Below are 26532 nucleotides of genomic sequence, written 5' to 3' on the forward strand. Positions count from 1 at the left end.
AGTCTAGTACGCGTAAAGCCCGTATATTCTCCAGTGTCCTAATCCCTAGCTCATATTGCGCATTGGCGTTTTCTCCACTATCAAAGTGTTCTTCTATTTCAACGTATTATTGGTGCATGCACCTGACCTCACCAAAGGCTTTCTCGTTGATTACTTTAGTTAACTTAAGGCCTCTGAGTCCTGCTCTGCGCATAATATACCATTCATACCCTGATACTCGCAGAAAACTAGCAGCAGACCCGCGCGAAAATGGGGGCCAGAAGAATTTCGCGCGCAACATCGATACCGAGGTATTACGCTTGGGTATCGCGGCCACATTAACCTAAAACAATGCGCGCCCCCGCTGTTCCACCAGCATGGGAATGACGCGAGACGCAGCTTGAAAGAGCCGGGGTGCATTCTTCGCAGACCGCCTGCACCCACTTTCCTGATTGGGTAACAGAGCTGCATAAGTCCAGTAACTCCGTCTATCCCCGAACAACATCATCATCTCAGTAATTAGGTTCGGAGGTGCGGGAACTCCTCAGCCGTCTTGTGAGGAGTTCAAAAGGCCGTGGGGGCCACGTCGATTATGGAGTTATCTCATCCGTCTCCCGCGCTCCTCATTGCAGTCAAACAGATAGCATTGCCTCAAACTAAGCCATCAGAAAGAATTCAGCACCATGGCTAACTCCGACATCCCTAAGGAACTGCAAGCCAGCATCGATGCTACCCAAGTGACTTACAAGCAGCTCGGAAGCTCCGGACTGCGTGTCTCAGTCCCCATCCTGGGCGCCATGTCCCTCGGCCACAAGGACTGGCAACAATGGGTCGTTGACGACGAAGCCGAGGTCTTCAAGATCTTGCAAGCAGCGTAAGTCTTCCCGCCTCCCAAACCTCCCTCTCATACCTTCTCTGACCACACCTGCAGCTACGACCGCGGCCTCAACACCTGGGACACAGCCAACGTCTACTCCAACGGCGTCTCGGAAGAGCTGATCGGGCGCTTCATCAAGCACGCGCTGATCCCGCGGCGCAAGCTGGTGCTGCTGACAAAATGCTACGGCTACGTGGGCGAGACGCCGGCCATCAGCACGATGCGCTTCACGCAGGCGCGCGACACGCGCGACTACGTCAACCAGGGGGGCCTGTCGCGCGCCGCCATCTTCAACGCCGTCGACGCCAGCCTGCGCCGCCTGCAGACGTCGTACATCGACGTGCTGCAGATCCACCGCTTCGACCCGACCGTGCCCGTCGAGGAGACCATGGAGGCCCTGCACGACCTCGTGCGCAGCGGCAAGGTGCGCTACATCGGCGCCAGCTCCATGTGGGCCTACCAGTTCGCCAAGATGCAGTTCGTCGCTGAGAAGCGCGGCTGGACCAAGTTTATTAGCATGCAGAACCACTACAGCTTGTGCTATAGGTAAGGGACCTCCCCGTTACTTCTTCATCAATATCTCTTCTTCCAACCTCTAGTATGTAAAGAGGCCTGAACGATATGCTAACGAAGCCCGTGACAATAGAGAAGAAGAGCGTGAAATGAACCCCTTCTGCCACGAAAGCGGGGTCGGACTGATCCCGTGGTCTCCCCTCTTCCGCGGCCTGCTCGCGCGGCCGCTCGACACGCCCGAGACGGAGCGGGCCAAGGCTATGAGGAATCACCCGTTCCACATCGTGACGGAGGTCGACCACCAGATCATCGGGCGCGTACAGGAGCTGGCGAAGAAGAAGGGCTGGGCCATGTCGCAGGTGGCGCTGGCGTGGATAGTCCAGAAGGGCACGATTCCCATTGTCGGCTTCAGTAGCGTCGAGAGGTTGGATGAGGCGGTCAAGGTGAATGGGAAGACGCTGACGGACGAGGAGATCAAGTTCCTGGAGGAGCTTTATGTGCCTAAGGCGATCTCCGGACACTCCTGAGCGGGTGCCATGGATAAGGTTGGTGAAGAGGTCATGGCAAAGTTTGCGAATATACCGATCAAGCGACGTTAAGACAAGACTTGTAGCTGTGCCGCCTTGTCTCTGCTAAAATATGAGTATGAATCTTTTTCCAAAGTAAAACGGGTTAATAATTCCTCGTCTCTTCATCTTTTTGGAAAATCAATGTGCCACATCCCAGCCTTATGTCTCTTTTTACAGGGCTCTGTACTCAACCAATGGACCATGCTCTTCGACAAACGCCATCCCATGCCCCCTAGTTTCCAAACAGAAAGACTCCAGAGTATCTTGCCCTAGTCCACCAATCACCTCCCCATTCCCGTAGAACCAACAGTCGCCTCGATGACCTTCTCCCTGCAGTCTCCAACCTTCTGCGCCTCATTGAGAATTGCCTTCTGGATCTCCTGGAACAGAAGAGCTAGCTCCCTGAGCCTGTTCTCGTGGTGCTCCTCGGCAGTACCGGCGCCGCGGCGCGCCATGAGTTCCTGGGCTTGCTGCATCGTGTTCGCCTCGACGGTGCGCAGGTGCTGCTCAATCTCGGTGAGCAGGCGGGCCTGCTGCTTAAGCGTGTCGCCCATCTCGTCGGTCTGGCTGTCGAAGAAAGACACAAGGTCGGTGTTGCCATCATCAGCGGACTCATCGTCCGGCGCAGCAGACTTGGCAGGAGCGGGAGCCGCCGTCCACATAGAGCCGCCGTAATGGAACTGGGTGGGCAGCTTAAGGTTTTCAAGCACGCGGAAGCTGATGCGCGCGTTCTCGACGTCCTTCTTGATCGTCTGCTTGAGCTGAGCGATGGCCTGCGAATCGTTGTCCAGGGCGGTCTCGACAGCTTCGCACTTGCTGTTGACGAACTCGACGTCGTTGGGGAGATATGAAATGTTCTCCTTCAGGCGGCCGTCAATAAAAGCCTGGCACTGGTCGTGGTGCGAGATCTGTTGCTGGATGAGCGTGTCCATATGTTCGATCTGCTTTTGCAGGTCCTCGTGAAGGTCTGAGAAACGCGTAGATCCACGGATGTTGCTGATGTCGATGCGGACGCCCGGAACGGTTGCTTGTGCGCCGGCGTTGGCGCTCTGAGTAGAGCCAAACAGGCCGCCGCTAGCCGGCTGTTGAGTGTTGTTCATAGCGGAGCCGCCGAAGAGAGAAGGTTGCTGAGGTTGCTGGGGTTGTGTAGCAACTGTAGTGTTTCCGAAAAGAGAGGGTTTGTTTTGGGTCTGCGCGGTGCTGCTTCCACTGTGCGAGATGTTAGCCAAGCATTCCGACTTTGTGACACACGACGCTGGACGCACAATAAAGACGGCGTAGCCGTTTGCGTTGGCTGGGCAGTGTTGCCGAAAAGACCTCCGCTCTGCTGCGGCTGCTGCGGCTGCTGCTGTTGCTGCTGGCCTTGTTGCTGGGACTGCCCTAACGCGCCGCCGAACAAAGAAGAGCCCGTCTGAGGTTGCGCGGCGGGTGTCGATCCTGCTGCAGCGCCTCCGCCAAAGAGACCGCCCGTGGTGGTGGATGCCGGCGTGGCGGGCTTGTTAAGGGCGCCTCCGAAGAGACTGCTGCCTTGAGCTGTCGGCGTGGCATTGTTTGTCGATGCGCCGAAAAGGCCGCCGCTCTGGGGTTGCGAAGTCGAAGTGGTGCTGCCAAAGAGACCGCCGCTGCTCTGGGGCTGGCTGGCGCTCGTTGAACTGCCGCTGCAGGAAAGCGCAAGTTAGCAACTGCCGCGCAAGTATCACAATTGATGCGCAGTCGTATCCCAAACCTACAACAACGAAGAGCCACCGCCAGTGTTGATGCTCAAGCCGCCCGACTTTCCCAATCCTGTTCCAAACGACATTTTTGCTGCTCCAAATGCCCAGAACGCGTCACAGACGGAGGTGGTCGGGATCTGCTGCGGCGAGGGAGTCGGCGAGACCTGAGGGAGCTGGGCAACTGGGTGCGGGCGTGAGGGGACGCAGTATGTTGATGTTGTTGTCGCAGCCGTCAGCTGCTCGGGCGTTGTCGCGAAAAGCTGCGGCGTCCAAGCTTCGCGCGCCGACAGCTCCACCTCGCCCGCCGCAGCTTCAACCATCTGTCTGCCTCGCTCACTGTTCCACTAGGACAGCGCTCCTCGAATAACCGCGCCCGCCGATCTGCGCTCTTCCACGGCATTTACTCCTCACATCCGGACACGCAACCACTTGCAACCATGGAGGAAGACGACGATTTCTACGGCGACGACAGTACCCCGGCCGTCAAGCAGGACGAGCCCACCAACGGCGATGAAGCTACAAAGGACGAGAAGATGGATGAGTCACTTGAGGAAGGCGAAGAAGAGGAAGAGGAGGATAGCAGCGACTCGGTACGCATCGCCACATTATTTCCGAGTCGAGGTTTCTTCCATACTCATGCGGCTTGTTGCATTAGGATATCGAAATTATTACAGAGAGCAAAGATGCTCCAGCACCCGAGCCAGCGTCGTACGTATCCAGTGAGCATTCCTATGTATGAGTGCCCGCCATTGACACGAGACACAGTCAGCGCGGCGCCAGCTTCAACACCTCTTTCAAGTCGGACACATCGCGCGCCGCACCCGCAGACGCCGCCAAAGGACAACAAGCACAAACTACCGGCACCAAAGCTGGAGCCGCTGCCCCCTCTGCACCTTCGAAGCCCGGCTCAGCCTACCCCGAAGTTCGCACCTCAAATATCGACGTCAACGCAACCCCCATCTACGAGCCCGCAGGAAAGCCCATAACAGAGCTCGACGTCGACGCTGGTAAGAACCTCTTCTCCAAACAGAGAAAGCGTAATTGGAGACTGACCCACTGCAGACCTTGCCGAACACGAGAAGCCCTGGCGCCTCCCCGGCGCGGACCAGTCCGACTACTTCAACTACGGCTTCGACGAGTTCACGTGGACGACGTACTGCCTGCGCCAGCAGAACATGGCCAACACGCTCAAGGACCAGAAGGCCGAGACGGCCAAGTTCGAGATGATGCTCAACGGCGGCATGCCGCTCATGCCCGGCATGCCCCCCGCGGGCCCGCCGTCGGCCGCTCCGCCCGTCCCCGGCGCGCCCACCGGCCCCGCCGCCCAGCAGCAGCAGCAACAGCAGCAGGGCGGCCAGCAGGCGCCGAATGGTGGAATGCCTGGCGGTATGCCTGGTATGCCTGGTCTGGACGAGAACATGATGCAGCAGATGGCGCAGCACATGATGGCGTCTGGCATGGACCCGTCGCAGATGAGCTTCGAACAGTTCATGCAGGGTATGCAGGGCATGGGCGGCATGCAGGGCGGTCCGCCTTCTGGCCCGGCGGCGCAACAGGCGCAGCAGGGCGGCGGTTTCGGTGGCCAGGGTGGTCCGCAGGGCCAGTTTGGCGGATACGGAGGTGGTCAGGGCGGGTTCAGAGGAGGACGGGGAGGAAGGAGATGGTAGACGGTGGAGGGGGGACAGAGGTTCAAGTCATCAGCTTTTGATTTTGGTTTTGGACTGGGTTAACTACTACTGGGCGGCGTTCGATTCTTTAGCGGGGACAATACAGGATCAAGTATTGACGAGGTGAGAGGAAAAACGGAGCTGTGGCGGCGGATACCAGCATTGGCACACCTATAAAGGCGATATTTCGAGGAGACTTGTGGCCGACAGAAAAGACAAAACATTGTAGCGCAAGAAGTTTAACCACTTTCGATCTTATCCTGACTCTTACTAGTTCGTGAGCTGCGTAGATTCATACGAGGTTGATTCTCTAAGCATTGCATGGCAATAAATGACGGGCAACTGAAGTGTCCATCCGGATATGAATACACGACAGATATATAAACAAATGCATTCGATGCCAACTTCATCTATCCCCGACTTTGGTACAACTGAACATCTCGACCTCGTATTTAGCACAAACTTTCAGGCCTCTTCTTCTTCCGAGATCGGCAACATAAATACAACGCGCTTACCGTCCGGCAACCACTATGCCCAAGTCCAAGCGGAGCGCAGGAAGACGGTCAGGAAGGCGCAAGTAGCCCGCCGAGCGCCTTAGCAGCTGGGTGAGCAGCCTGCCAAGGCTCGCGAGGAGGAATCTGCTTCTGCTGCTAAGACTGCTGCTGAGAAGGAAGTTCCCCTTCTGCAGCTGCGCCCGCCTCTAGTGCGGTCTTTAGACCCATTGGCTCGCACTGCCTTGTCATTGGCCGAGAGTCCGCAGACAAGGGTACGCACAGCGTGATGAGGGATGGCAAGAGGGTGCAAATGAACATCGAAGGCCGCAAGGAGCAGCAGCGGGCGATTGGTCGTTCTTTGGGTCTGCGTTTGGGGCAGAGGGCTTGGGGTCTTCTTAGTTGACGACACGACTTTCACCGCTCCTGGATCACTACACACTTTCTTCTCTGGTGGCGGTATTTAACAGCTCCATTATTTAGACCGTTCATAGGCTTTCTCAAAAGCTTAGGTTTCGTATAGAATATACTCTTTGTTGCTCTTTTTACTTTATCGATTCCGAACATGTCACGGAGCACCTCACCAAACACATGTACTAGTCTGTTCGAAGAACTCGAGGTAATGCTATTATAATGCCAGTCTGCTGCTTCTAACGAAGGTCCTCCACTTAGCTCGAAGAGCCTGTGTGTCTCCATCTTTCCGGTAGATTCCATGGAGATCGATGCCAGTCTGCACATGGAGGTAGAGGATTGAGGCAAGGAACTTGGGGTCTTGGTTGAAATTGGTCACCCAAAATTGAAAGACGGTGAGCAAAGGCACCGCTTTTATGGAAGCCGCCGGGCCGCCGGGCCGCTGAGAAGCGTACCACACCTCATACACACGGCTACTTTCCCGTGCTCTTGACAGAAGGAAAGCAATAGAAGTAACAGGATAGTTTGAGCGAGGAACAGCTGTCTCACCATACTTCCTCTTGCCGTTGTTGAGGCTGTTGCCCTAACAGTAGCTGATTTTGGTAACCCATTCCATGCATGTTGGATTCCACCAACACAGCATCAATCCGCATTTTTAGAGTGAAACCAGCGCCGTTGCTAAATGCTTGCTGACAGTGCAGCTGCCCCCGCCGAGTACAAAAGGGCTGGACGTCGGAGTAGTACCGGAAGCCGACGGAAAAGACGTCGCCAACTCCAACAAACCTTACAAGACAGTTGGCTGAGGATTGGGGGCGGAAGGAAGCGATGGAGCTGAGACAGCCTCGGCAACCGCCAGATAAGGTTCACACAGCTTACCAGCCTCGCAGCTAAGCCTTATGGCGTGCTTGGTAGCTGTAGGTTATATTTGGCAGTATGCGGGGGAAATAGTAGTATAACAATGCCGCCATTCGCACTCAGAAAGACGCCATCGATAGATTCCAACCGAAACAGACCCAAAGCATTCACAGCTCAGGTGAGATTTCAGAGAGGATTCCGGTGGGAAGGCAGACATCTCTCCCCTGAATCGAATGATCGAGATGGCAGTAAGGCCTCAGGGGGAAAGCAATGGACAGGCGGTCCACGCGTCTTCATCTCCCCACACTCGACGGTTGACAGGACGAGCACCCGCCTTGCTTCAAGGCCTCAGCCCCACATACGCAGCGCCGAACAGGAAAGTTCCAGGGAGAATACGCGGACCGCGAGGCTGTGACGGGGCATGACGACAAATGAGAGAGCTTGGGGCGGCGCGGGTGGCGGGTAGACGCGTAGCGTTGGCGGTAGAGGTCGAAGGATGGTTTTGCTGGCAGATCGGAATGTCGCAAAGGCCGTCGCGTCGTGGTGCGCGGCCTGGGGATTGTAACGTTTAAAGTAAGTGCTGCCCAGTCCGGGGCGCCGGGTAGGCGTAGGGCAGCGATCACCAGGGGCTTGCGCAGATCAAGCGAGAGATGGAAGTTTCAGGCTGGGAGCGGGCGGGAGCTCCGCTGGCGTCAGCTCGCAGAGGGCGTCGAAGAGGCTCAGAAGCACGGATGTTCGTGATTCTTGAGATCGATGGCGTGCTCGGCTAGGAACAGTGTTGCCTCTTTGAGCCGAATTTCGGCCACGCTCTGGGGGATGCGTGGTCCACCCCGACGTCTGACGCTTCGCCCGCGCTTCTCGAACACCGTCCCTGCAGCGCGGTGGCAGCCTTACAAGCACATCCCAAGACTCGATGCATCGCGTGCCCGTCTGCCGCATGCATCCTCACAGGCACCGTCGCGATGCCGTGGGCAGCCTCAACCCGCGCTGATCCGGGGTAGCGCGCGGCTAGCACCATCCTCCCGTACCGCAGCGACGACATCGGGGCAAAAATATGATGCGTAACGGCCCTTCCCCGTGATTCATGCCCTGATCGAGTAATCAAAGTGACCAATGCGTTCTTAGCGTATGTGGGTAATGGCTTTGTGATGGCTTGCGCGATCCGCGAGGGCCAGCACCTCATCAAAGACCCAGGTTGCACCTGCCAGGTCTTACGCACAGCTGATGATGAGACCAACAGTCACCGCTATCGGGAAGGCTCAGGCTCATCCGTCCGTGTCGCTCCACGTCCGTCCGCCGGCCTATATATCTCGAGCTTCTTCGCTCCCGTTTTCCAGAATCCCCATCAGACTCCACTTCAGCCATCAGTCCTTACCTCTTTGTATTCAGCCACAAAACTTTGTTCACAATGGCACCATACCTCCAGGAGGGCGTTACCACTGAGGTGACTGTTCCTGTTACCAAGGACCTCAAGACCGCCAAGTCCCCGTCCACTCTCAACTACGAGCCCGGCCGCGTCCCCGTCGAGACTCACGAGAACTACGAGCACGACGACCTCAAGCCTCGCTTCCCCGACATCAAGTGGCCCGCTCTTGGTCCCATTCCCTACGAGGACAAGGGCTTGAAGGGCGACCCCAACTTCCGCAACCTCTTGGATGCCGCCACCGACGTCTTCGACTACAACCCCAAGATTGGCACCGAGATCCACGGCGTTAAGCTCGCACAACTCACCGACGCCCAGAAGAACGACCTCGCTCGTCTCATCGCCGTCCGTGGTGTCGTCTTCTTCCGCAACCAAGATGACCTCGACATTGACGCCCAGCGTGAGCTTGGTGCCTACTTCGGCCAACTGCACAAGCACGCCACCACTTCGGTCCCGCGTCGCGAGGGTCTCGAGGATGTTCATGTCATATTTACCGAGGGCAACAAGGACCTCCGTTCGCTGTTCACTCCCACCTTCCTTTGGCACTCGGATGTAAGCACATCTCACCCCGAGCCCGTCTTATCAATCATTACTTACTAATGCTCCATAGGTCACTTACGAGGTCCAGCCTCCCTCTTACACCTCATTGAAGCTTCTCACTGGCCCCGGCCGCGGTGGTGGTGGCGACACCCTCTGGTCCTCCCAGTACGCTGCCTATGACGCCATGTCGCCATACATGCAGAAGTACCTTGAGAGCCTGACCGCTCTCCACTCGGCCCAGATGCAGGCCGACGGCTCGACGCAGATGGGCCGCACCGTGCGCCGCGACCCCGTCGTCACCGAGCACCCGCTCATCCGCGTGCACCCGGTGACGGGGTGGAAGTCGCTGTTCTTCAACCCGGGTTTCGTGACCAAGATCGTCGGCGTGCCCAAGATCGAGAGCGACCACATCATCGCCTACCTCAACGAGATCATCGCCACGACGCAGGAGGGCCACGTCCGCTTCCAGTGGGGCAAGAACGACGTCGCCTTCTGGGACAACCGCGTTACCAACCACACGGCCACCTACGGCTTCGTGCCCCACCGCCGCCACGCCGTGCGCGTCTGCTGCCAGGCCGAGCGCCCTTACTTCAGCGAGGCAGGCAAGTCGCAGGAGGAGGAGCTCAACGAGAAGTACGGCCTGCCGCAGGTCAACAAGGACGGCGCCGGTATCGTCAACTACAACGACTAAGCATGCTTCGGCTCTCTTCGACCGTGAAGCTTTTACGGCGTTATATTTCCTTCGAATCATGCGTTTAGCGGGCGTTTTAGCGATGGGTTGTGGATCGGGCATACAATACCAACTTGTTTAGGATGCATGTGTAGTCCAGTTTTGGATAGCTGGAGAGTTTTGGGAATGATTTGGGTTAGAACATCGAATACCAGTAGAATTTGTTGGTTTACGAAAGAAGTGTTTTCGCAGCTTCCTTTAGAGTGAAAAAATGGGTGACTGCCTCATGTGACAACGCGGATCCAGGGTCTTACTAGCCTTGACGCGTCGCGTCCGCGTTCAACTCGCAACCTCTTCAAATTTTCTTCACGCATCCAATTTAACACCTTTGCACTGACCGAAACAGCATCGAAGTCGAGTTGAGTGGCCTTCGGGCTCTTGCTCCTATGATGGCGGCAGTGAGGCACAACTCCAGTGACCAGACACTTGATCCAGACGCGTCCGTCCTTGAATACGCTCGCTTTCACCGCATCTGCAGAGATTACGCGCACAGCGATCCACTCGACCCGCGATATCTTCCGCAGGCACCTATCTTCCTGCTGCAAGACCTGACGGATCCTCCCGGTTGTTCGCGGTTCCAGCCCAATGAAGCGCCTGACACTTCGGAGCGTCTTGAGATAGACGCTGCAGCCGTGAATGTACTAAAGACAGTATCGGCGCTTCAGAACCATCACCCAGTAACAGAAACTTACAGCAATCCTCGCCTCCTACGGCATTTGAAAGTCGAAACACCCTTACTGAACACCGATCATGAACTTGACTCCATTCGATTTAGGAAACGTGGCAATCTCCGCCTGACGGACGTAAAACTTCCTATAGAGCTTACGGACGACGAGAAGGACGAAGGGCTCTCTTGGCCCTCGCAGTGTCATGGCTTCTCGGAACAATTCTACCGCGAGATCGAATCTGACAGGATTGAGGTTCAGAAGCAGGCACTTCTTTATCTCCAGTCCGTGGCAAAACAGCCCGCTAGGCCGGACACCCCGGAGCCTGCACCTGCCAAACGCTTAGCTGTCCAGCCCGTTACTCCACCGCTGCTTCCGCTAAGCCCTAAGTTCACTCATGTTCCTGATACAGCGTCGTCATCACCTACCGGACAGCTCCAGTTACTTTCGGGTACTACCGACTCTATCGCTGCTGAGGCCGAATCCTTGGAGGGAAAGATTTTCAAGGAAGATGGTTTCGAGACAAGTGATGTACCAGGTCTCAGATCCTACGTGGAAGATCCTATGTTGTGGGGCGATTCTGGAGATCTCGAGGTTGACGAACTCGCGCCTTTGCCCAAGTCAAGGCGCCGCGCGGTAGAGCTCAAGGTCGAAGTACCGCTTACGCCTCCTCAGAGCTTCCCGTCGGCGGTTCGGTCACCCGCCAAAGACGCGAAATCGGTTTCATTTCCGGATGATATGCTCGAATACATCACGTACCCAGCAGAGACTCCGTCCAAGTACGAGAGTGGCAATAGTGTGCTTGATTCTGAGAACGACTTTGACGCCTTTTTCGAAGAAGACATTGGTCCAATTGCGAAGAAGGCTGAGTGGAGAGCCGAGAACGAGCAATTACAGGAAGCAGACACTACCAAGCGTGTGGAAGTTCCTCACCTGGATTTCGAAGATCCGGTTGCGCCATGGAATGCTCTCGGCTTGAGAGCATCACTAAAGAAAGACGGAATTTCGACTGAACTGCAGGCACAAGCCAGACTTCTGTCCCGCTGTGCGAGCGAAGACCTGAGGCTTGCTCAGAAGTGGCCTGAATCAAAGAAACAAGACATGGAGTTGACCTGGTGGGCTTTTCCGAGAAACATCTCCAAGGAGGCTGTGAAAGAGACGATACAATATGACGCAGCTCTGGACCAAGTGATGGGAAGCTCATCATCGGCAGATGTGGACATTATCGACAGCGGCTCTTTGGCCTGGAAGCTCGAGGGACTACGCATTCTCGATCAACCTGATGATGAAGTGGAGGAAATTTCACCTTGGCACTTTGAGCCTGGTGGTGATCTCGTGTCACTGTTGCAAAAGAGAAAGCTCGAGATCGCGGACGACTTGGAAGATTCTACTTATCAAACGCATGAATCTGTGTCAAAGGAAAATGCCATCTATCAGCCCCAAAAGAAAAAGAGGGTGAATGAAGATACTGCTCATACACCTGCCGCACAAGAAAGCAGTTTCATGTTTGGCGGAATGTTCTCGACGTCTAAATCACTGGATCAGTTTATAAAAGTGAGCAGCGGAGTTATGAGTGTGGAACAACAGCCAAAAGCGCAACACTCTGGCAAAGAAGAACAGCAGAAATCCTTCAAAGACAAGGCCACCATACCGGATGCCACAAAACAGGAAATTCGAACCGATCAACCTCCTCCACCATTCCCAGCTCCTCCAATCCCCAACGAGCTTCCACGCAAACCGTTCATCGTCTCATCCTCCCTCCTCACCCGCCGCCGAGAACTGGTCCGCACGATCCAAAAGCTCTACCCAGCCGCCTTCCTCGTCGAACGCGACTACACCAAGCCCCACCTCTCATCAACCACCTCCTCCCACGGCCCGCCACCATCCGCCGAACCCGACCTCATCCTCTCCCCATCAACCGGCCTCCTCCTCACCACCCTCCAGCGCATCAAGCAACGGCCCCTCCCCGGCCAACAGGCTGCTACCGCCGGCTTCCAAACCGAACTCGCCCAATGCGCCGCCAAATTCCCGCATCTCATCGTCCTCGTCAGCGCAGCAGCGGCTGCTCCTCCTTCCAGCACCACCACCGCCGCCGCCGCCCCCGACGCCCGCGACTGCGACGCTCTCGCCTCCCTGCACGGCTTCGCTGCCGCGAGCCTGCGCGGACAGGTTACTATCACCTACGTGCCGGGCGGCAGCGAGGCGGACCTAGCGCGATGGATCGCCGGCGCCATGGCAGCGTACGGGCGGACGTCGGAGGAGCTGGTCGGAGCTGGATGGAAAAGGGAAGACGCAGGTGACGACGATGAGGTGCTGAAGGAGGAGGAGGGGACGTGGGAGTTGTTTTTGCGGAAGGCGGGGTTGAATGCGTTTGCTGCGCAGGTGGTGTTGGCGAGGTTGGGGAAGAGGAAGGGGGAGAGAGAGGAGGGTGGTGGTGAGGGAGGTGGAGCAGGTGGTGGGATGTACGGGTTGGCGGCGTTTGTGGCGATGACGCCGGAGGAGAGGAGGAGGGCGTTTGAGGGGGTGGTGGGGAGTAGGGAGTTGTTGGATAAGGTGGGGAGGAGGGTGGATGGGAGGTGGGTGACGATGGGGTCGTAGGTGTGGGGGGTTTTCGTGGTGGTGAGGAGGTGCGTGTCGCTGGTTGTTCGGAAATGGGGTTGTTTGTGAACTTATATGGCTGGGGCTGATCTGTCGTAGTTGCTTCCGGAGCTATAAAATCTTTGTGTCAGATCAGGTAAGCGGAGCATAGGATGTTGCTAAGTGAATGGGGCTTTGTAGCATGTAGACACTTCTCGGGATAGATGGAGAAGAGAGTAGTTTGTTATCAGAACAGTCCAGAAGTAACATAACAGAAGGGATTGAGAATAACTTCATGAACTTTTCGAAATAGTGGTATCCCTTTTACTATTTTCAAATTTCTTCCCAAAGCCTTTGCTGTAAGTCAACAAGCCAGGTCCATTGCACATGCTCGAACCCCTTTTGACCACAATTTTCGACAGCACAACTTTAACAAACTACACACACGAACGTCAGCCATCATGCACAAACTTCACAAAGGGTCGGGGAAAAACTCACTCCCAATAACGCCATTAACGGGGATATCGATACTCGTGGTATAACTCGCAGCATCACTGAGCAAATACACGTAGGCGCCGCCGAGCTCCTGCACCTCTGCCAGGCGCGGCATGCCGCCGTAGTACTCGAGCTGCTTGTCCCAGTCGGGCTGCTGGGGCACCCAGTAGGTCATGGCCGTGTTGACGAGGCCGGGGGACACCGAGTTGACGCGGATGCCGTGCTTGGCCCACTCCATGGCCAGCGTGTGCGTCATGTTGCGCACGCCGGCCTTGGTTGCGCCGTAGGGGGCGGAGGGGACGCGCTGGATGGGGGATGTCAGTCGGGAGAGGGTTTGGAGGGGGAGGGGGGAGGGAGGGGGAAGAGGGTGGTTACCTTGTTGGGACGGTAGGAGGCCATGGATGCGGTGAAGACGATGGAGCCCTTGATGCCGAGCTTGATGAAGGTGCGAGCGGCTACTCTGGCGCAGTAGAAGGCTCCGAAAAGCTGTTGTTGCGGGTGTCAGTTTATCACGATCACTCTTGAAGGAATTCCACCACCCCTCAAAAAAAAAAAAAAAAAGGAATGAAAAACTCACATTAATCGAAAACAGCCCCATGATCTCCTCCTCAGTGAAGTCGAGCGCAGCCTTGTGCTTGGTGCGGCCGGCGTTCACGACCATGCCGTGCAGTGCGCCAGCCTCGGCGACGATGCGGTCGACGGCCTCGGTGACGGTGGATTCCTTGGTCACGTCGGCCTGGACGGCGAAGAGGCGGTCCGGGTAGCGCTTGGCCAGGGCGGCGAACTCGTCGCCGGGGGCATCGGCGATGTCGAGCGAGTAGACGCGCGCGGCGCCGTTGTCCAGGCAGCTCTCGGCGATGCCGAGGCCGATGCCGCGGTGGGCGCCGGTGACTGTTTTTTGGTGGTGTTAAGGGGAGGCTGTAAATGGGGGTGGGGTGAAGGTTTGGAGTGGTGATGATGATGGCAGTGGTGGTGATAATTCATTGGTCAAGACTCACTTGCAATAACCTTGCCGGCCAGTTGTATCTTAGTCTCGGGTTTGGTAGCGGCAGACATGGTGGCGTGTGGATATTTCAACAGCACGTGGGTGATGATGATGAGATTGAAAACAGGTGGAATGCAATCTTATCACTCGTGCACTCCATCCTGGAAAATACCAAATAAATATACAGCCCTTCATAATGCGGGGTGCCCCACAACCTGGAGAGCGTGGCTGATGATGCGGAGGTTGGATGGTTGGAGGGACTCGTGCCTCGTAACGAGGGAGCAGGCCTCCGGCACGGGGCACCCGCACCCGGTCGTCTGCCAATGGCGCTGCGGGCGATTCCGATCTCGCCCCACACCTCCATCCCTCACCAGTCCCGCCCCGCACTTAGTGTATACTTTTGCGTGGGGAGGGTACGGTAGACATCTCGTGATAAAAACCAAAGCTCAGTCATGGCGAAACGACTCCAACTCGTGTCGAGGTCCCATAATTGCTCTTCACCAACAAAACCCCGACGACCTCTCCTTTCCACCACCACATCTTGATTTCTCTCTTAAGTCTTCTTCTTCATCATCCTCAAGTCTTCCCCATCCTTTCAAAAAAAATCTCCAACTCCCCATCCATCACATAAACAAGAAAAAAAAATGGCATCCTGGAAAGACACCAACCCACACCTCCAAATCCTCCGCGCCGCCGAGGCGGGCCGGTACGGCGTCCTCGCCGCCATCGCCTACAACGTCGAGCAAATCCTCGGCCTCATCCGCGCCGCCAACCAAACGCGTTCCCCGCTGATCCTCCAATTCTTCCCGTGGGCCATAACCTGGTCCGACGGGCTTTTGATCCGCGCGGCGGCGGACGCGATCAAGCACCACGCGACGGTGCCCATCTCGATCCACCTGGACCACGCGCAGGACGAGGCGCTGATACGGCGCGCGGCCGACACGCTGCCGTTCGACAGCATCATGGTCGACATGTCGCACTTCGAGAAAGAGGAGAACCTGGCCAAGACGCGCGAATTGGTCGCGTACTGCCACGCGCGGAAGATCGCGACGGAGGCCGAGCCCGGCAGGATTGAAGGTGGTGAGGATGGTGTTATGGACACCGAGGGCCTCGAGGGGAGCAAGACGACGGTTGAGGAGGCGCATGATTTCGTTGCGACGGGCGTCGATGTGCTGGCGCCCGCGATTGGGAATATTCATGGCGAGTACGGGCCCGCGGGCCCGCAGCTGGATTTTCAGAGGTGAGTCGAGTTTGGGGGGAAGAAATGCACCCAAAACCGAACCAGTCACGTGCTCCGTCTGGTACGGGAGAAGAGGAAATGATTGCTGACCTTAATTCCAACAGAATGAACGACCTGGTAGCTGCAGTGCAGGGCAAGGTTCGGATAGCGCTGCACGGCACCAACGGCTTCAAGCCCGAGTTGGTGCAGCAACTTGTTGCAGCGGGCGTCTCCAAGATCAACGTCAACAAGCTGGTGCTGGACGACTACCTCGATCATCTGGCGGCTACGGCGGGCAAGGTTCCGCAGACGGTTTTGATGGAGCAAGGTACGGAGAAGGTCATCTCGCTCACTGCGGAATGGATGAGGCATTGTGGCTCGGCCGGGAAGGCATAGAGAGAATTTAGTAAATAGTAGATCAAGGATTTCTCCAGAGAGCTTGAAGTTCGTCTCCGAGTGGCTTGATCGGCCAGCCGGTGCGGAGTCGGCATGCGTTGATAAGGTCGAGAATGACCTCCTGTTGCTTTGCATCTTGTACGACCAACCCAGCTGAGGGTTTCGTTAGCATTAAGGGGAGAAACTTGCGGGGCTAGGAAGTCTCCATACCGATATAAAGACATTGAGATGACATGAACGAGGCGGCATCATCAGTTAAGGGCCTAGCGATACCGCATATGGTTTCGGCACATTTCGTCATCTCTTTCTGCTTTTGTACGTATTCGTTTAATCCCCCAAGAAACGGTCGGTGGAGATTTATCAATATACGGGCAGCATTGGTCAGTTGCACAGCCACAGCTACAAGCAAGATCAGCACAACTTTGAACCAGTCGTCGGTGTTGAGGGTCTCTACCAAAACAGGAAGGATGTATCCAAATAGGCGGGAAAACCTCAGACTCAGAACCACTCGCGATGGGCAACGGAGAGAATTTAACGGTAAGCAAGCCCTGCCACTCGTCCAACATCCTCGTCAACGCGTCCGCTCTCGCGATCCTCCCCTGAATGGAATCCTTGTCCGCCTCCGTCTCTTCTTTAGAACAATAGTTGACAGCCTTGGCGAAGATGAAGACGGCACGGCAAGCGAGCTCATGTTCGTTGAGCTGGTCGAAGGTCCTGGGGTGCTTCCAGAAGCTGAATACCTTGCGCTTCTCTCGAAAGGCAGCCCAGACGTCCTGGCATAGCCAAGCCCACCAGTTGGCTTGCTTCAGGCCTCCGGAGTCTCCGTGAATGTTCTGGGAGCGTTGGATCCAGAAAACGCCCTTCAAGTGGCGTTCCCAGTCTCGACGTGAGCCGTCGAGCATCTCGTAGGTAGAGACGATGAGTGAGGTTGCTAGCAGCTCCAGACTAGTTTTGAAGCTGTCGAACTGCATTGCTTTGTGCAAGTAATGGAGCGTTTCGTAGTAATACTTGAGCGCATCTGCTCTTTCATGGCATATATCCGGCGCGACGTGTGGATTTAAGGAAATGTGTCGGACAGACAGAGCCAGGATGGCATTCATGAGGCCAGTATTATACATCTACAGCGGCAATCCGTGAGCAAAACGGCGACAGCGCAGCAGTAGGCCGCGAGACTTACGGCAAGCCGAGGCACGAGGGTGGAGAAATGATCTTCCTGATCGAACAGGTCAAGCCACCGACCAAGTCGCCGAACAAAGTTTTCAAAGAGCAGGCACTCGTTAGCCGAGAGCTGAATCCGCTCAGAGCATTGCCACAGGCTGTGCTCGGTAATGGTGTTTTGCTGAGAGGGAGAGAGGAGTGGCAGGTGCTGTGAAATAGAATCCGGGTCATGACCGAGCAGCAGCTCAGGGTCTAGGAGAGAAGCGGCGCTGCTCTCCAAGTCAAGGGCAGCATCATCGAGCAGCAAGCCGAACCAGCCAGCGGTAGCGGTGCTAACAGCGGGTCGAGAACCGACCGAGCTGCCAGGCGATTCGCCACTAGTAGCAACAGCTTGAAAGTTGCTCGCTTCATCTAGATCGTGCTGGGAGATTTCAGGAATGGTAATGTCATAACAACTGTCTTCAGGCGGCGCTTCTGGAGGAGACTGGGCTGGGGGTTTGTCGGCCTCTTCTTCGACGGGAACAGACGGCGGGCGTTCCAATCGAGGACGGGCGGGAGTGGGCTCTCCATATATACACTCATGGCCTCTTTTGGCGCAAGGGCCGCACACAGGAGTACCCTCGTCGCACTTAACGTGCCGCTTTCGACAGGTGATGCTGCAGGTGGATGATGATCAGATTCGGGCGAGTCACGTCGCTTCTTCAGGCAAAATTCAGTGTGCTCACCAGCCTGTACGGGTCCTCAGACCTCGGCCACGCGGCTTGCGGGTGCGGGCTCGGCGAGCTCGGCGCTCTGCGGCGGTGTCAGTCATGATGGGGGCGAAGGTCCTGACTGTGGTGACCGAGACGGTGTTGTTGGGTGACGCGATTCGGGAGTCCAAAAGCTGCCTGGCCCACGCGGCGGCGGCGGCGCTTCGCCGGGTGTATTCCCAGCGCCTGCATTTATACTCCATCACTGCAAATTTACAAACATTCCTCCATCCGCAAGCAACCCAGACCCATTCACATAACTGCTAAAATCCTCACACGCCAAAAACACCGCCGGCCCAGCCATCTCCTCTGGACGTCCCACCCTGCCCAGCGGCACGCGCTTCTCCAAGTACGCCTTCTTCTCGGGGTTCTTCATGTCGTGGTCGGCCAGCTGCGTGTCGATGGTGCCCGGCAACAACGCGTTGCAGCGGATCTTGTGTTTTCCTAGCGCGATGGCCATGCTCTGCATCATCGACAGCACGGCGGCCTTGGTCGGCGTGTAGTGCACCTGCATGCCGCCACCAACCAACGCGCTGACCGACGACGTTGCGATGATGCTGCCGCCGCGGCCCTGCGCCACCATCTGCCGCGCCGCCGCCTGGCACGTGTGGAAGGTGCCGTCGACGTTGACGCGCATCGACTGCTGGTAGAGGTCCTGGTCGATCCTGGGATAATATTGTCAGTAAAAGAAAACGACACCATACTCATATCATCACTCACTCCAAAAACCCCCTCGGCTTGAACACACCCGCATTCGCAACGCAAACATCCAGCCCACCCCACCTCTCCACCGCCTTCTTGACTAACCTCTCTCCCGTCTCCGGCTCTGCAACGTCCCCCGCCAGCGTGACCATTTCGCCAACAGTAGCATTACCAGAAACCTGCTGCTCCTTCAATCTCCCCGCCTCTTCCACCAAACTATCTTTATGCCCCTCATCGCTCTTGAGCCCCAGATGGCCGACGACCACGTTGGCGCCCTGCCGCAGGTAGGCGAGCGTGATGGCGCGCCCGATGCCCGTGACGCCGCCCGTGACGATGGCCGTCTTGCCGCGGAGGAGGTTGCAAGCTGGTAGGAGAACCATGGCTGTGGCATGTGATGATGACCAAGGAATCTGAAATATGTGTGAACAATTATATATTGTTATGTTGTTCGTGTGCCTCGAATGGCCAAAAAGGGGACTTCAATATGTAGTTGAATGGTGGTTTGTTATACCCCGCTATACCGTAGACCCTCGAGACGAGGAGGGAGAGAGGGGAAGGAGGGGGGACAACAACAACACCATTAACCACCATATTTTGCCTGTCTATTCTTTCAACCTTCCCCTCGGATCTCAGTCCAACTGATTTACATTCCCAGAAATTGTTCGATTCGAGGGCTTACGAGCCACGTGTATGGTCCATCGAGCCATGCGCGCGATCGAAACGCAATGCAAGTAATCAACCACATGCAGAAACACATGCAGACACATACACACGCAGAATCGAACGAATTGAACCAATAATCATCACATCCATTCCATATCATATCAACCCACTCAAAACATTCGATACACTCCCCCCTCCCACAAGCCCCAACTAAACCCGTACTCCATCGCTATCAGAATAATCCCACCCTTTCGTCCCATCCGTTTAATCGTCTTTTCCATGCCATCCATCACCACCCCCTAAATATCCCAAGCTAAGAAGGGAGAGAAAAAAAAAGGCCCACCCAAATCTATGCCAGTAAGGGTTAAGAGTATAAAAACTCATGGGAGTATCTGATGACGTAAATGCCCAAGCCCAAATGATATGTAATAAAAAACGAAAGAAGCAGCAGCATTACCAACCAAGTGAGGTACAAAAAAAAGAGCAATCACATAAACCTCCCTTCTCCCACAGCAACCTGCCATGAGAAAGGGAAGGAAAATGAGGAAAAAAAAAGAGAGAATCGAAGGAATATAAAATGATCCCTACGCCCGCTTAAACGCAGCAGCGGTCCCGCAAAGCCCGCCAGCCAAATTTCGTACATAAAAACACAGTGTATAGTGAAAGGAAGAAAGAAAGGGAAGCGGGAGGAATCAGAGGAAGAAGAACAAGAGCAAAAAGTCATAGTAGTACACAGACGGTCTTGCCACAAGACCGTCCAAAAACCAATCTTCTGTTCATCATCATCATCAATTCCCATCTTCGACCTGCGCCAACCACCTCCTGATGCCCTCGCGCAGCGTGCTCTCCTTGTGCAAGCTCTCCGCAGCCGAGCTCTTGGTGGCACGGCGCTTGCTCTGCTTCGGGGTGCGATTCGTTGAGCTGTCGTCCTTTCCGACCCGCGAGGGCATGAAGTTGCCGGTACGCTCCGCCGCGACGCTGCGCACGATTTGGTCGAGGGCGCCGAGGACCAGAGATTTGCATTCCTGGTTGCCGCGCGGCGGCAGCGTTTCGAGCGATGTGATGGTGCTCGCAGCGTCGCTCTGCTCTTGCTGGTGGTTATTGCGACCGCCATTGTTGCGGCCGCGGCGGGAGGAAGAGCGGGAAGAGGATGCGGACGCAGTGGTGGAGACGGTAGTGGAGGTGGCGACAGATGATGGCGCAGGCAGTTGCTTCTTTGGGCTGACGTCTTCGTCTTCATCTTGCTCCTGGAGACGAGACTTCCTCTGCGGCGTGTGGTTCTTGTCCTGGATTTGAGAGGTGCGCTGGGTTGGGGTAGCAGTTGCGGGCTGGATGGAAGCTGTGCTCGACGTGAGAGCAGGGGTGCTGACACCGCTGGACGAGATTCCCTTTTCCAAAGCATCGGCCAGTGTCTCGTCAAGATCCATGACTGTTTCTTCCAGAAACTTCTCTTCAAGACGCAATTCCGTCATGGGAACCGCTGGCATAAGAGTCGACCCGTTTGTGTATGGGTTGCCATACTGACTCTTCGGCAAGCTTTGCGGACCAGGCGTCTGCGCAGTAATCCCGGGAGTGACGGCTGGCTGACTCGGGATAGGAATCAACCGAACCTTACGCTCGAGACGGAGCCTCTTGATCGTGAACGTCCTTGCATCAGCAATGAGTGCGGTGCAAACGTGCACCCACTTTTCCTGCGGGCCACCTTCCATGCTTGGAGTTGAAACAGCAGCAACGGGAGTGGGCTCAGCACTCATTGACTTCCGCACGTCATTCTCTAGCTCCGAATACGGTTGGACACCTTGGAGGGCAAAGTCCTGGTGGTAGCGTGCAAGCCAGCCAGCGACGTTGACGGGAGGTGAGCTCTCCAAAGATATAGCCGACGAGCAGAAGGACGGCCCAAACGTCGAGCCTTCAAGGCTACCCACGGAATTGCCGAGACCAGGAAGAAGTGGAGATTGAACTGGCGAGCCGAAGCCGGGAAGAGCAATGTCTACGTCAATGACACCGTCGTTCTCGTTGACCGAAAGTTTCAACGGAGAATCAAGATGCTTAGAGCGAGCAGGGATGGCGCGCGCCGCGCTGTGCGGTGCACCAGGAGACATAGGGCTGTGCTCCACATTGGCAGCTGCTTCATAATCCTCCGAGTCTGCTTGGTCGAAATCATCGACTTGAAGCTCTTGGACCATGTGCTCAAGCTTGCTTGCGGAGTGATTGTGGGTCCGGCGATAGCCGAATCCTCCCATGCCAACGCCGTCGTCAGTAGACTGCAAGATGTCGCTGTGATCAGTCGAGGATTCGCGGCGTCCACTGCCGTTCCAGAAGCTCATGAAGCTGCCCCATTTTCTGCTCGAGGTATCAGTGCCGGCACTGGCGGTGCTGCTTCCAGTACGGTGCAAGGTATGCCTCAGGTTGACTGAGGCGAGGCTGCCACTGCTCGGTGGGCGTGCCTCATTAGAAGATGTTGAACCTGAGTTGTGGCGATGAACAGCGAAGTGGGCGACAGGAACCGCTGTTTCAGGGGTAACGGTGGATGTGGTAGTCGTGCTTCCCTTACGAATTGCTGGGTCCTCGACCATGGATGGAATCGCGAGACCGGTAGCGTTTATCGACCTGATGGAATGGACTTGAGACGGTCGCCTAGAGTGAGGTGCAGACCTGGATGGGGGTCGTTTTTCCTCCTTCTCCTCTGCCTTCTCTTCGGGCAAGTCGGGATTGCTACCCTTCGCACCATTCAGAGCGCTCATGTTTGGATAGCTCTTGTGCCCCTTTCGGTTGATTGTGCGCCTGAGGGATTGCTGCCTCGCCATTCCCGATGTATTCGGGGGTGACTGGGAATACCCTCGTAACGATGTTGAAGTGCTGGGGCGCATCGGGGATGCTCCTTCCAAAAGACCATGGCTCGAAGCTGGGAGGAAATTGGACAGTAGGAAGATCAGGCGCCTCGCAGCCATCTTATCTGCTGATATTATGATGGTCCGGTTTGCGATCGTGATGTCTTCGCCGGCAATGTTGCGCTGTTGCTCCCGATACTTGGTTCGATAGGATTTCGGTCCAAGGATGTTCAGCCATTCCGTGTGCGTGCCCAAGAATGCGGTAAGCAGGTTGAAGAGGAAGAAGTTTTGCTCCCTTCCACCCGCCCAGCGTCCAAGCCATCGGGCTTCTTCACGCCAAACACCCCATCTACCTTGACCAGTGATGACCCGGGGAACCTTCATTCCGCGGACTACCCGATCAGCAGCTACGTCGACAGCAGCTTTGACATCTGGGTCAAACAACAGTGCAAACGGCTGCAACTTAAGCATACGACGGGGGGGCATGATTGGTTCTCGGTGCGAGCTTCTGGTAGATCCATGATTACGGCTCGGGGGCTGCGACTGCGGGGTTGCCTGCTCAGCGGCTTTGAACAGGCCCATGATCTTGTCCTGAACGAGGAACTGAAGGCTGGTCAGAGTTCGAACGATGACGTCCCAGTGCTGTCCAATGACATCAACCCGGTCATCAACATCGCTGTTGCCGGCTAGCGAGAGCAGCGAATCCACGCCAAACGTGGCGTCCACAAATGCCCAACCGGCACGGCGATCTGAATCAAAGGAGGAACCAAGAGACTCTTGACCACCATGGGACTTCGAACCTGCCCTATGAGACGCGGAACGGGGAGGCGGTGGTGAAACTGGGAGATGGAGAATGATGCCAATAGCGTACATGGGCGTTCTGCATGGCCTCGTTCTCCTCCCAGAATATTGCGAAGAACCGCTGGAGGTCATGTGCGGAAAAGGGAAACTGCTGCTGCCCTTGCCTATCGAACTCCCAGGAGTAGGGGTAGTGGAATTTGATGTTGAAGAATCCGGCATTTCAACTTCGTCCGGCGGAGAGACAGAGAAGAGCCGGGTGATGAGGATGGTTCGCCGGCGGACTTCCTTTTGTGAGGTTTCCGCCGTGGATGGTGAGGGCTCAGGTGGGATGTTCGAGGCGGTGTATGACGTTGCCAATCTGCTTCTCCGGCTCGGCGATCTTCCTAGAGAACTGAATCCCTCGTGAAGCGGAGGGCTCGTAACGTTCCTTTCAGCAGCTCGCGGTTCCATTGGGATGATGTGCAACTTGTTGCTTGGGCCACGATATGCCATTGGCGCCGAACCAAACATACAATCCAAGCACGTCCTCACTATTTCTTCCGACTCCCGCGACCTGGCATTTTGAGCGCTCTCCTCAAACGTCTGCATGTTCGATATCGATGCTCCTCGTGTACGGGCGCGCTGGAACGCACTGACGGTCGGCGATTGAGGCACCGAGCCCTGGGCGGCGAGCGAGGATCTCCTGCCGTGGCCAGGCGTGAAGGCAGAGGCTGCCCCCGGCGCCTGACCCGGCGACATGGGCCCACCAATGCCTCCGCCTGGACCGAACATACGGCTCCCTCTCCGCTCGGAAGCGGCCGATGGCGAGTCTGCGCTCCCGGGGCCGGGTTTCGAGTCGAAGAGAACGGTTCGTGGCATCGCACCGGCCTCATCTTGGGCGATTATGATGCGGAAGTCGCGGTGTTGGTCGAGGTCAATGCCAGCCTGGGCGCCATCGTTGGAAGCGCCGCCGGCGGGGCTGCCGCTGGAGAAGAGCTGGGGGAAGGATTGTTGCGAGTCGGACTGGTATAGGGCCTGGGCGTCGGGGAAGAGGAGGTTGCGGGTGTGAGAGTCCTCGGTGACGGATTCTATGAGGTTGCTCGACTGGCGCGGGGTGCCGCGGCGGGATGGGTTAAAGGAATGGAGCAGCTGGCCGAGCATCGTCGTCGTTCGTCTGGCGGGGCAGCGACGGCGAGCGTCTCCATGGAATGGCGGGCGGCGGGAATATCAATGGCTAGCCTGCGGCCTGGACTCGGATGTCTGGGGCAGACCGCTCTCGCTGGCTCATGGCCACGACTCGGGGCGGAGCTCGCACGAGCAGCGAGAGGCACGAGGGCACGCGTTTGCGCAGGTGGCCAAGGCGGTATGGTGCGGGCGCTGGGTGGTTTCCGGTGAGCCAGAGGTCGGGGTCTGGTCGGAGGGGGTGAGAGGCGTGCAATTGCAGGCGCGGAGGCCGGGCTGCGGTCGTATATCTGGCGGTGGGACGGGAGGAGTGAGGCAGCAGAAGCAATGCTTTGCTCGCGTGGTGGGCGGCGTGTTGAGCGTGGATTTCCCTGCACTCGCACGCACCAAGAGGCGGTGTGTCCAAGCTCTCGACACGGGCTTCCTACCCGACAACCTAGACGCAGCCACAAACGACAGCTAGCCTGCAATCTCGCCCTGCGCTGGGGATGCCCGATGATGTCGTTGCGGCGATCGCCCAACGCTCATTTCCTTCTATCTGGAAAGCCTCCGCGGCCCGTTTTAGCCTGAAGCAGCCAGGCTGAGGGAAGGGATGCAGCTTGGTCAGGGGCGCGGGAGCTGACTGGCGCCGTGTCGGCTTGGAATGCGGTGGGTACGTGTAGGGGTGGACTAGGAGGCCGTGATGGCATGCTTTTTCCGGCCCTTCCTGGCTCTGCGCGCGTGCGTGTGGCGTCACAAACGCGCAAGGTCCGCGATGGTCAGAGAGCGGTTGCCAGAGCACGCGGGTGCGCGGTGCCTCGCCCATATAGTTCGCAGCCACGGCAGGGCTGACCCGTTGCACCGGCGCGTCAGCATCACAGGCTCGGGGCAGATCGCGAGTCGTCCACCACCATCACTCCCCGAAATAGGACGCGCTGCATGAGCGCAGTACTTCGTAAGCCGACCTGCAGCACCACGCGAGCCGCGCGCGGCTGAGCGGCCTGTGAGTCGCGGCCAACGACGGCGCGCCCAGAGTTCAACAACGGCGCGAGATGTGGTGAGCGCCTGCTCAGCCCCGGGACGGCGCGCTGGCTGGGAGCTGACTGGCCGGGCCGGTCCTCGAGTGGACGTCAACAAAGATCCGGGCGGGTCGTGATTGGGGGGGGTGCTATCACGGCCGTGGAGTAGTTGCTTTTCAGCACGTCCAGATACGTCCCGAGGAAGCGGCTGTGGCACAGAAACCCATGTCTCGCCCAGCATTATCTCTCCCGTCCCAGGTTCCATCCCCGTCGCCTGATGCCTCTCTTCCGTCTTACAGGCACGACGTCGCCTGCATGTGATGGCCACCACACTCACTACAACCGCGTGCCCACCGGCCAGAGCGAGTAGCAGGCTGCAACGTCACTCCCAGAGCGGGCAAAGCAGGCAGCCCTTCGGTTTCCGAGTCATCGCTTGCGCCCCGGAGGTACAAAAGAAACTACAAAACGAGAATGTCATCCGACGCGTGATGTATATGCTGACAGCCTCCGTTTGCCGGCCGGCCAGTGGCAGGGGAGCAGGCCGTCGCGCCGACGCCGTTATTCGTCGTCTCGCCGTCAGGGTCCAGGCTAGCGGGAAAAAGCAAAGGCCGTCGTAATCCCATCGAGTCATCTAGAGCAACGTACGTCAGATAACTCTACGCTACTTTATCGTGCGCGCCAAAAGATGCTTATCGATCGCTGACGTCGCCAGATTCTTGGACGCGCCGCAACGTCGCGCGCGCAGTCGAGGATCGGAGGAGGGCCAGGAGCGAAGCCATGTCTCGGCCGACGCGTCTGATGAGCATAATCTAAGACGAAGAATCTGACATCCCTTCTATTATCTCTCGGTGTTTGCTCTTACTAAGGCCAACGTCCATCCAGCTCGTGCAGCCGACCGATGTGACCGCCCGGCCGGAGTACCCCGCGCTCTGCCCCGCGCGGCTATTCGCCCGCACGGCGCCATCAGCAGCAGCCATTCCCAACCCGCCAAAAACAACCGCCATTTTTCATGCAAGCGGAACCACCGTCCGAGATCTGGTGACGGGCGGGCAAAAGAACGCAAGATCCTAGCCTGACTAATAACAGTAGCCCTGACCAACTAAATCGCCGAACCCGATGCCGGCTCCACCTTTCGGGCCAGAAGGCCGCTACTTGCATGCATCGCAGCTCCAGATAGATCAACGCTGGCCACTCGTTTCCCCTCCCTTCATTTCGCTGCGTTGTAATAATTCCTCATTCCACTCTTCCTCGCATGAACTTCTAGCGAGGGGCACAGCATCATCATCCAAGGCATCAGAGACCCGCCGGTCACGCACTACTGCCCTCAGGCCACCCATTTTGCCGACATGCGTCTTCAAACTA

At 56.9% G+C, this 26532-nt stretch overlaps 9 protein-coding genes across 9 annotated transcripts; 5 read left to right on the forward strand and 4 right to left on the reverse strand.

Moving 5' to 3' along the window:
• Positions 1-662: 662 nt before the first annotated feature.
• LTHEOB_4751 (Aldo-keto reductase) lies at positions 663-1896 on the forward strand (the record flags this gene model as incomplete). The annotated part of the gene is made up of 3 exons (XM_035513820.1): positions 663-853; positions 911-1402; positions 1503-1896. 3 exons carry the CDS (start codon positions 663-665, stop codon positions 1894-1896), a joined length of 1077 nt encoding a protein of 358 aa, XP_035374800.1.
• Positions 1897-2219: 323 nt separating this feature from the next.
• LTHEOB_4752 (Nucleoporin nup49 protein) lies at positions 2220-3973 on the reverse strand (the record flags this gene model as incomplete). Its single annotated transcript, XM_035513821.1, has 3 exons — positions 2220-3147; positions 3204-3596; positions 3669-3973. 3 exons carry the CDS (start codon positions 3971-3973, stop codon positions 2220-2222), a joined length of 1626 nt encoding a protein of 541 aa, XP_035374801.1.
• Positions 3974-4090: 117 nt separating this feature from the next.
• LTHEOB_4753 (Pre-mRNA polyadenylation factor Fip1) lies at positions 4091-5320 on the forward strand (the record flags this gene model as incomplete). The annotated part of the gene is made up of 4 exons (XM_035513822.1): positions 4091-4243; positions 4309-4361; positions 4419-4660; positions 4716-5320. 4 exons carry the CDS (start codon positions 4091-4093, stop codon positions 5318-5320), a joined length of 1053 nt encoding a protein of 350 aa, XP_035374802.1.
• A 3165-nt stretch (positions 5321-8485) lies between these two features.
• LTHEOB_4754 (Alpha-ketoglutarate-dependent taurine dioxygenase) lies at positions 8486-9731 on the forward strand (the record flags this gene model as incomplete). The annotated part of the gene is made up of 2 exons (XM_035513823.1): positions 8486-9052; positions 9111-9731. 2 exons carry the CDS (start codon positions 8486-8488, stop codon positions 9729-9731), a joined length of 1188 nt encoding a protein of 395 aa, XP_035374803.1.
• A 425-nt stretch (positions 9732-10156) lies between these two features.
• On the forward strand, positions 10157-13033 carry LTHEOB_4755 (Nucleoporin nup49 protein; the record flags this gene model as incomplete). The annotated part of the gene is made up of 1 exon (XM_035513824.1): positions 10157-13033. The coding sequence occupies one exon, from the start codon at positions 10157-10159 to the stop codon at positions 13031-13033; it is 2877 nt and encodes a 958-aa protein (XP_035374804.1).
• A 408-nt stretch (positions 13034-13441) lies between these two features.
• LTHEOB_4756 (3-oxoacyl-(acyl-carrier-protein) reductase) lies at positions 13442-14563 on the reverse strand (the record flags this gene model as incomplete). Its single annotated transcript, XM_035513825.1, has 5 exons — positions 13442-13449; positions 13511-13811; positions 13883-13993; positions 14085-14398; positions 14506-14563. 5 exons carry the CDS (start codon positions 14561-14563, stop codon positions 13442-13444), a joined length of 792 nt encoding a protein of 263 aa, XP_035374805.1.
• A 573-nt stretch (positions 14564-15136) lies between these two features.
• LTHEOB_4757 (Ketose-bisphosphate aldolase class-2) lies at positions 15137-16107 on the forward strand (the record flags this gene model as incomplete). Its single annotated transcript, XM_035513826.1, has 2 exons — positions 15137-15732; positions 15837-16107. The coding sequence occupies 2 exons, from the start codon at positions 15137-15139 to the stop codon at positions 16105-16107; spliced, it is 867 nt and encodes a 288-aa protein (XP_035374806.1).
• Positions 16108-16488: 381 nt separating this feature from the next.
• Positions 16489-19096, reverse strand: LTHEOB_4758 (Zn 2cys6 transcription factor; the record flags this gene model as incomplete). The annotated part of the gene is made up of 6 exons (XM_035513827.1): positions 16489-16506; positions 16599-17225; positions 17285-17749; positions 18013-18057; positions 18337-18679; positions 18735-19096. The coding sequence occupies 6 exons, from the start codon at positions 19094-19096 to the stop codon at positions 16489-16491; spliced, it is 1860 nt and encodes a 619-aa protein (XP_035374807.1).
• Positions 19097-20167: 1071 nt separating this feature from the next.
• On the reverse strand, positions 20168-24151 carry LTHEOB_4759 (uncharacterized protein; the record flags this gene model as incomplete). Its single annotated transcript, XM_035513828.1, has 2 exons — positions 20168-20859; positions 20995-24151. 2 exons carry the CDS (start codon positions 24149-24151, stop codon positions 20168-20170), a joined length of 3849 nt encoding a protein of 1282 aa, XP_035374808.1.
• Positions 24152-26532: the final 2381 nt, after the last annotated feature.

Source organism: Lasiodiplodia theobromae (genome assembly GCF_012971845.1).
Source record: "Lasiodiplodia theobromae strain AM2As chromosome Unknown scaffold_12, whole genome shotgun sequence".
Classification (NCBI taxonomy): Eukaryota; Fungi; Ascomycota; class Dothideomycetes; order Botryosphaeriales; family Botryosphaeriaceae; genus Lasiodiplodia; species Lasiodiplodia theobromae.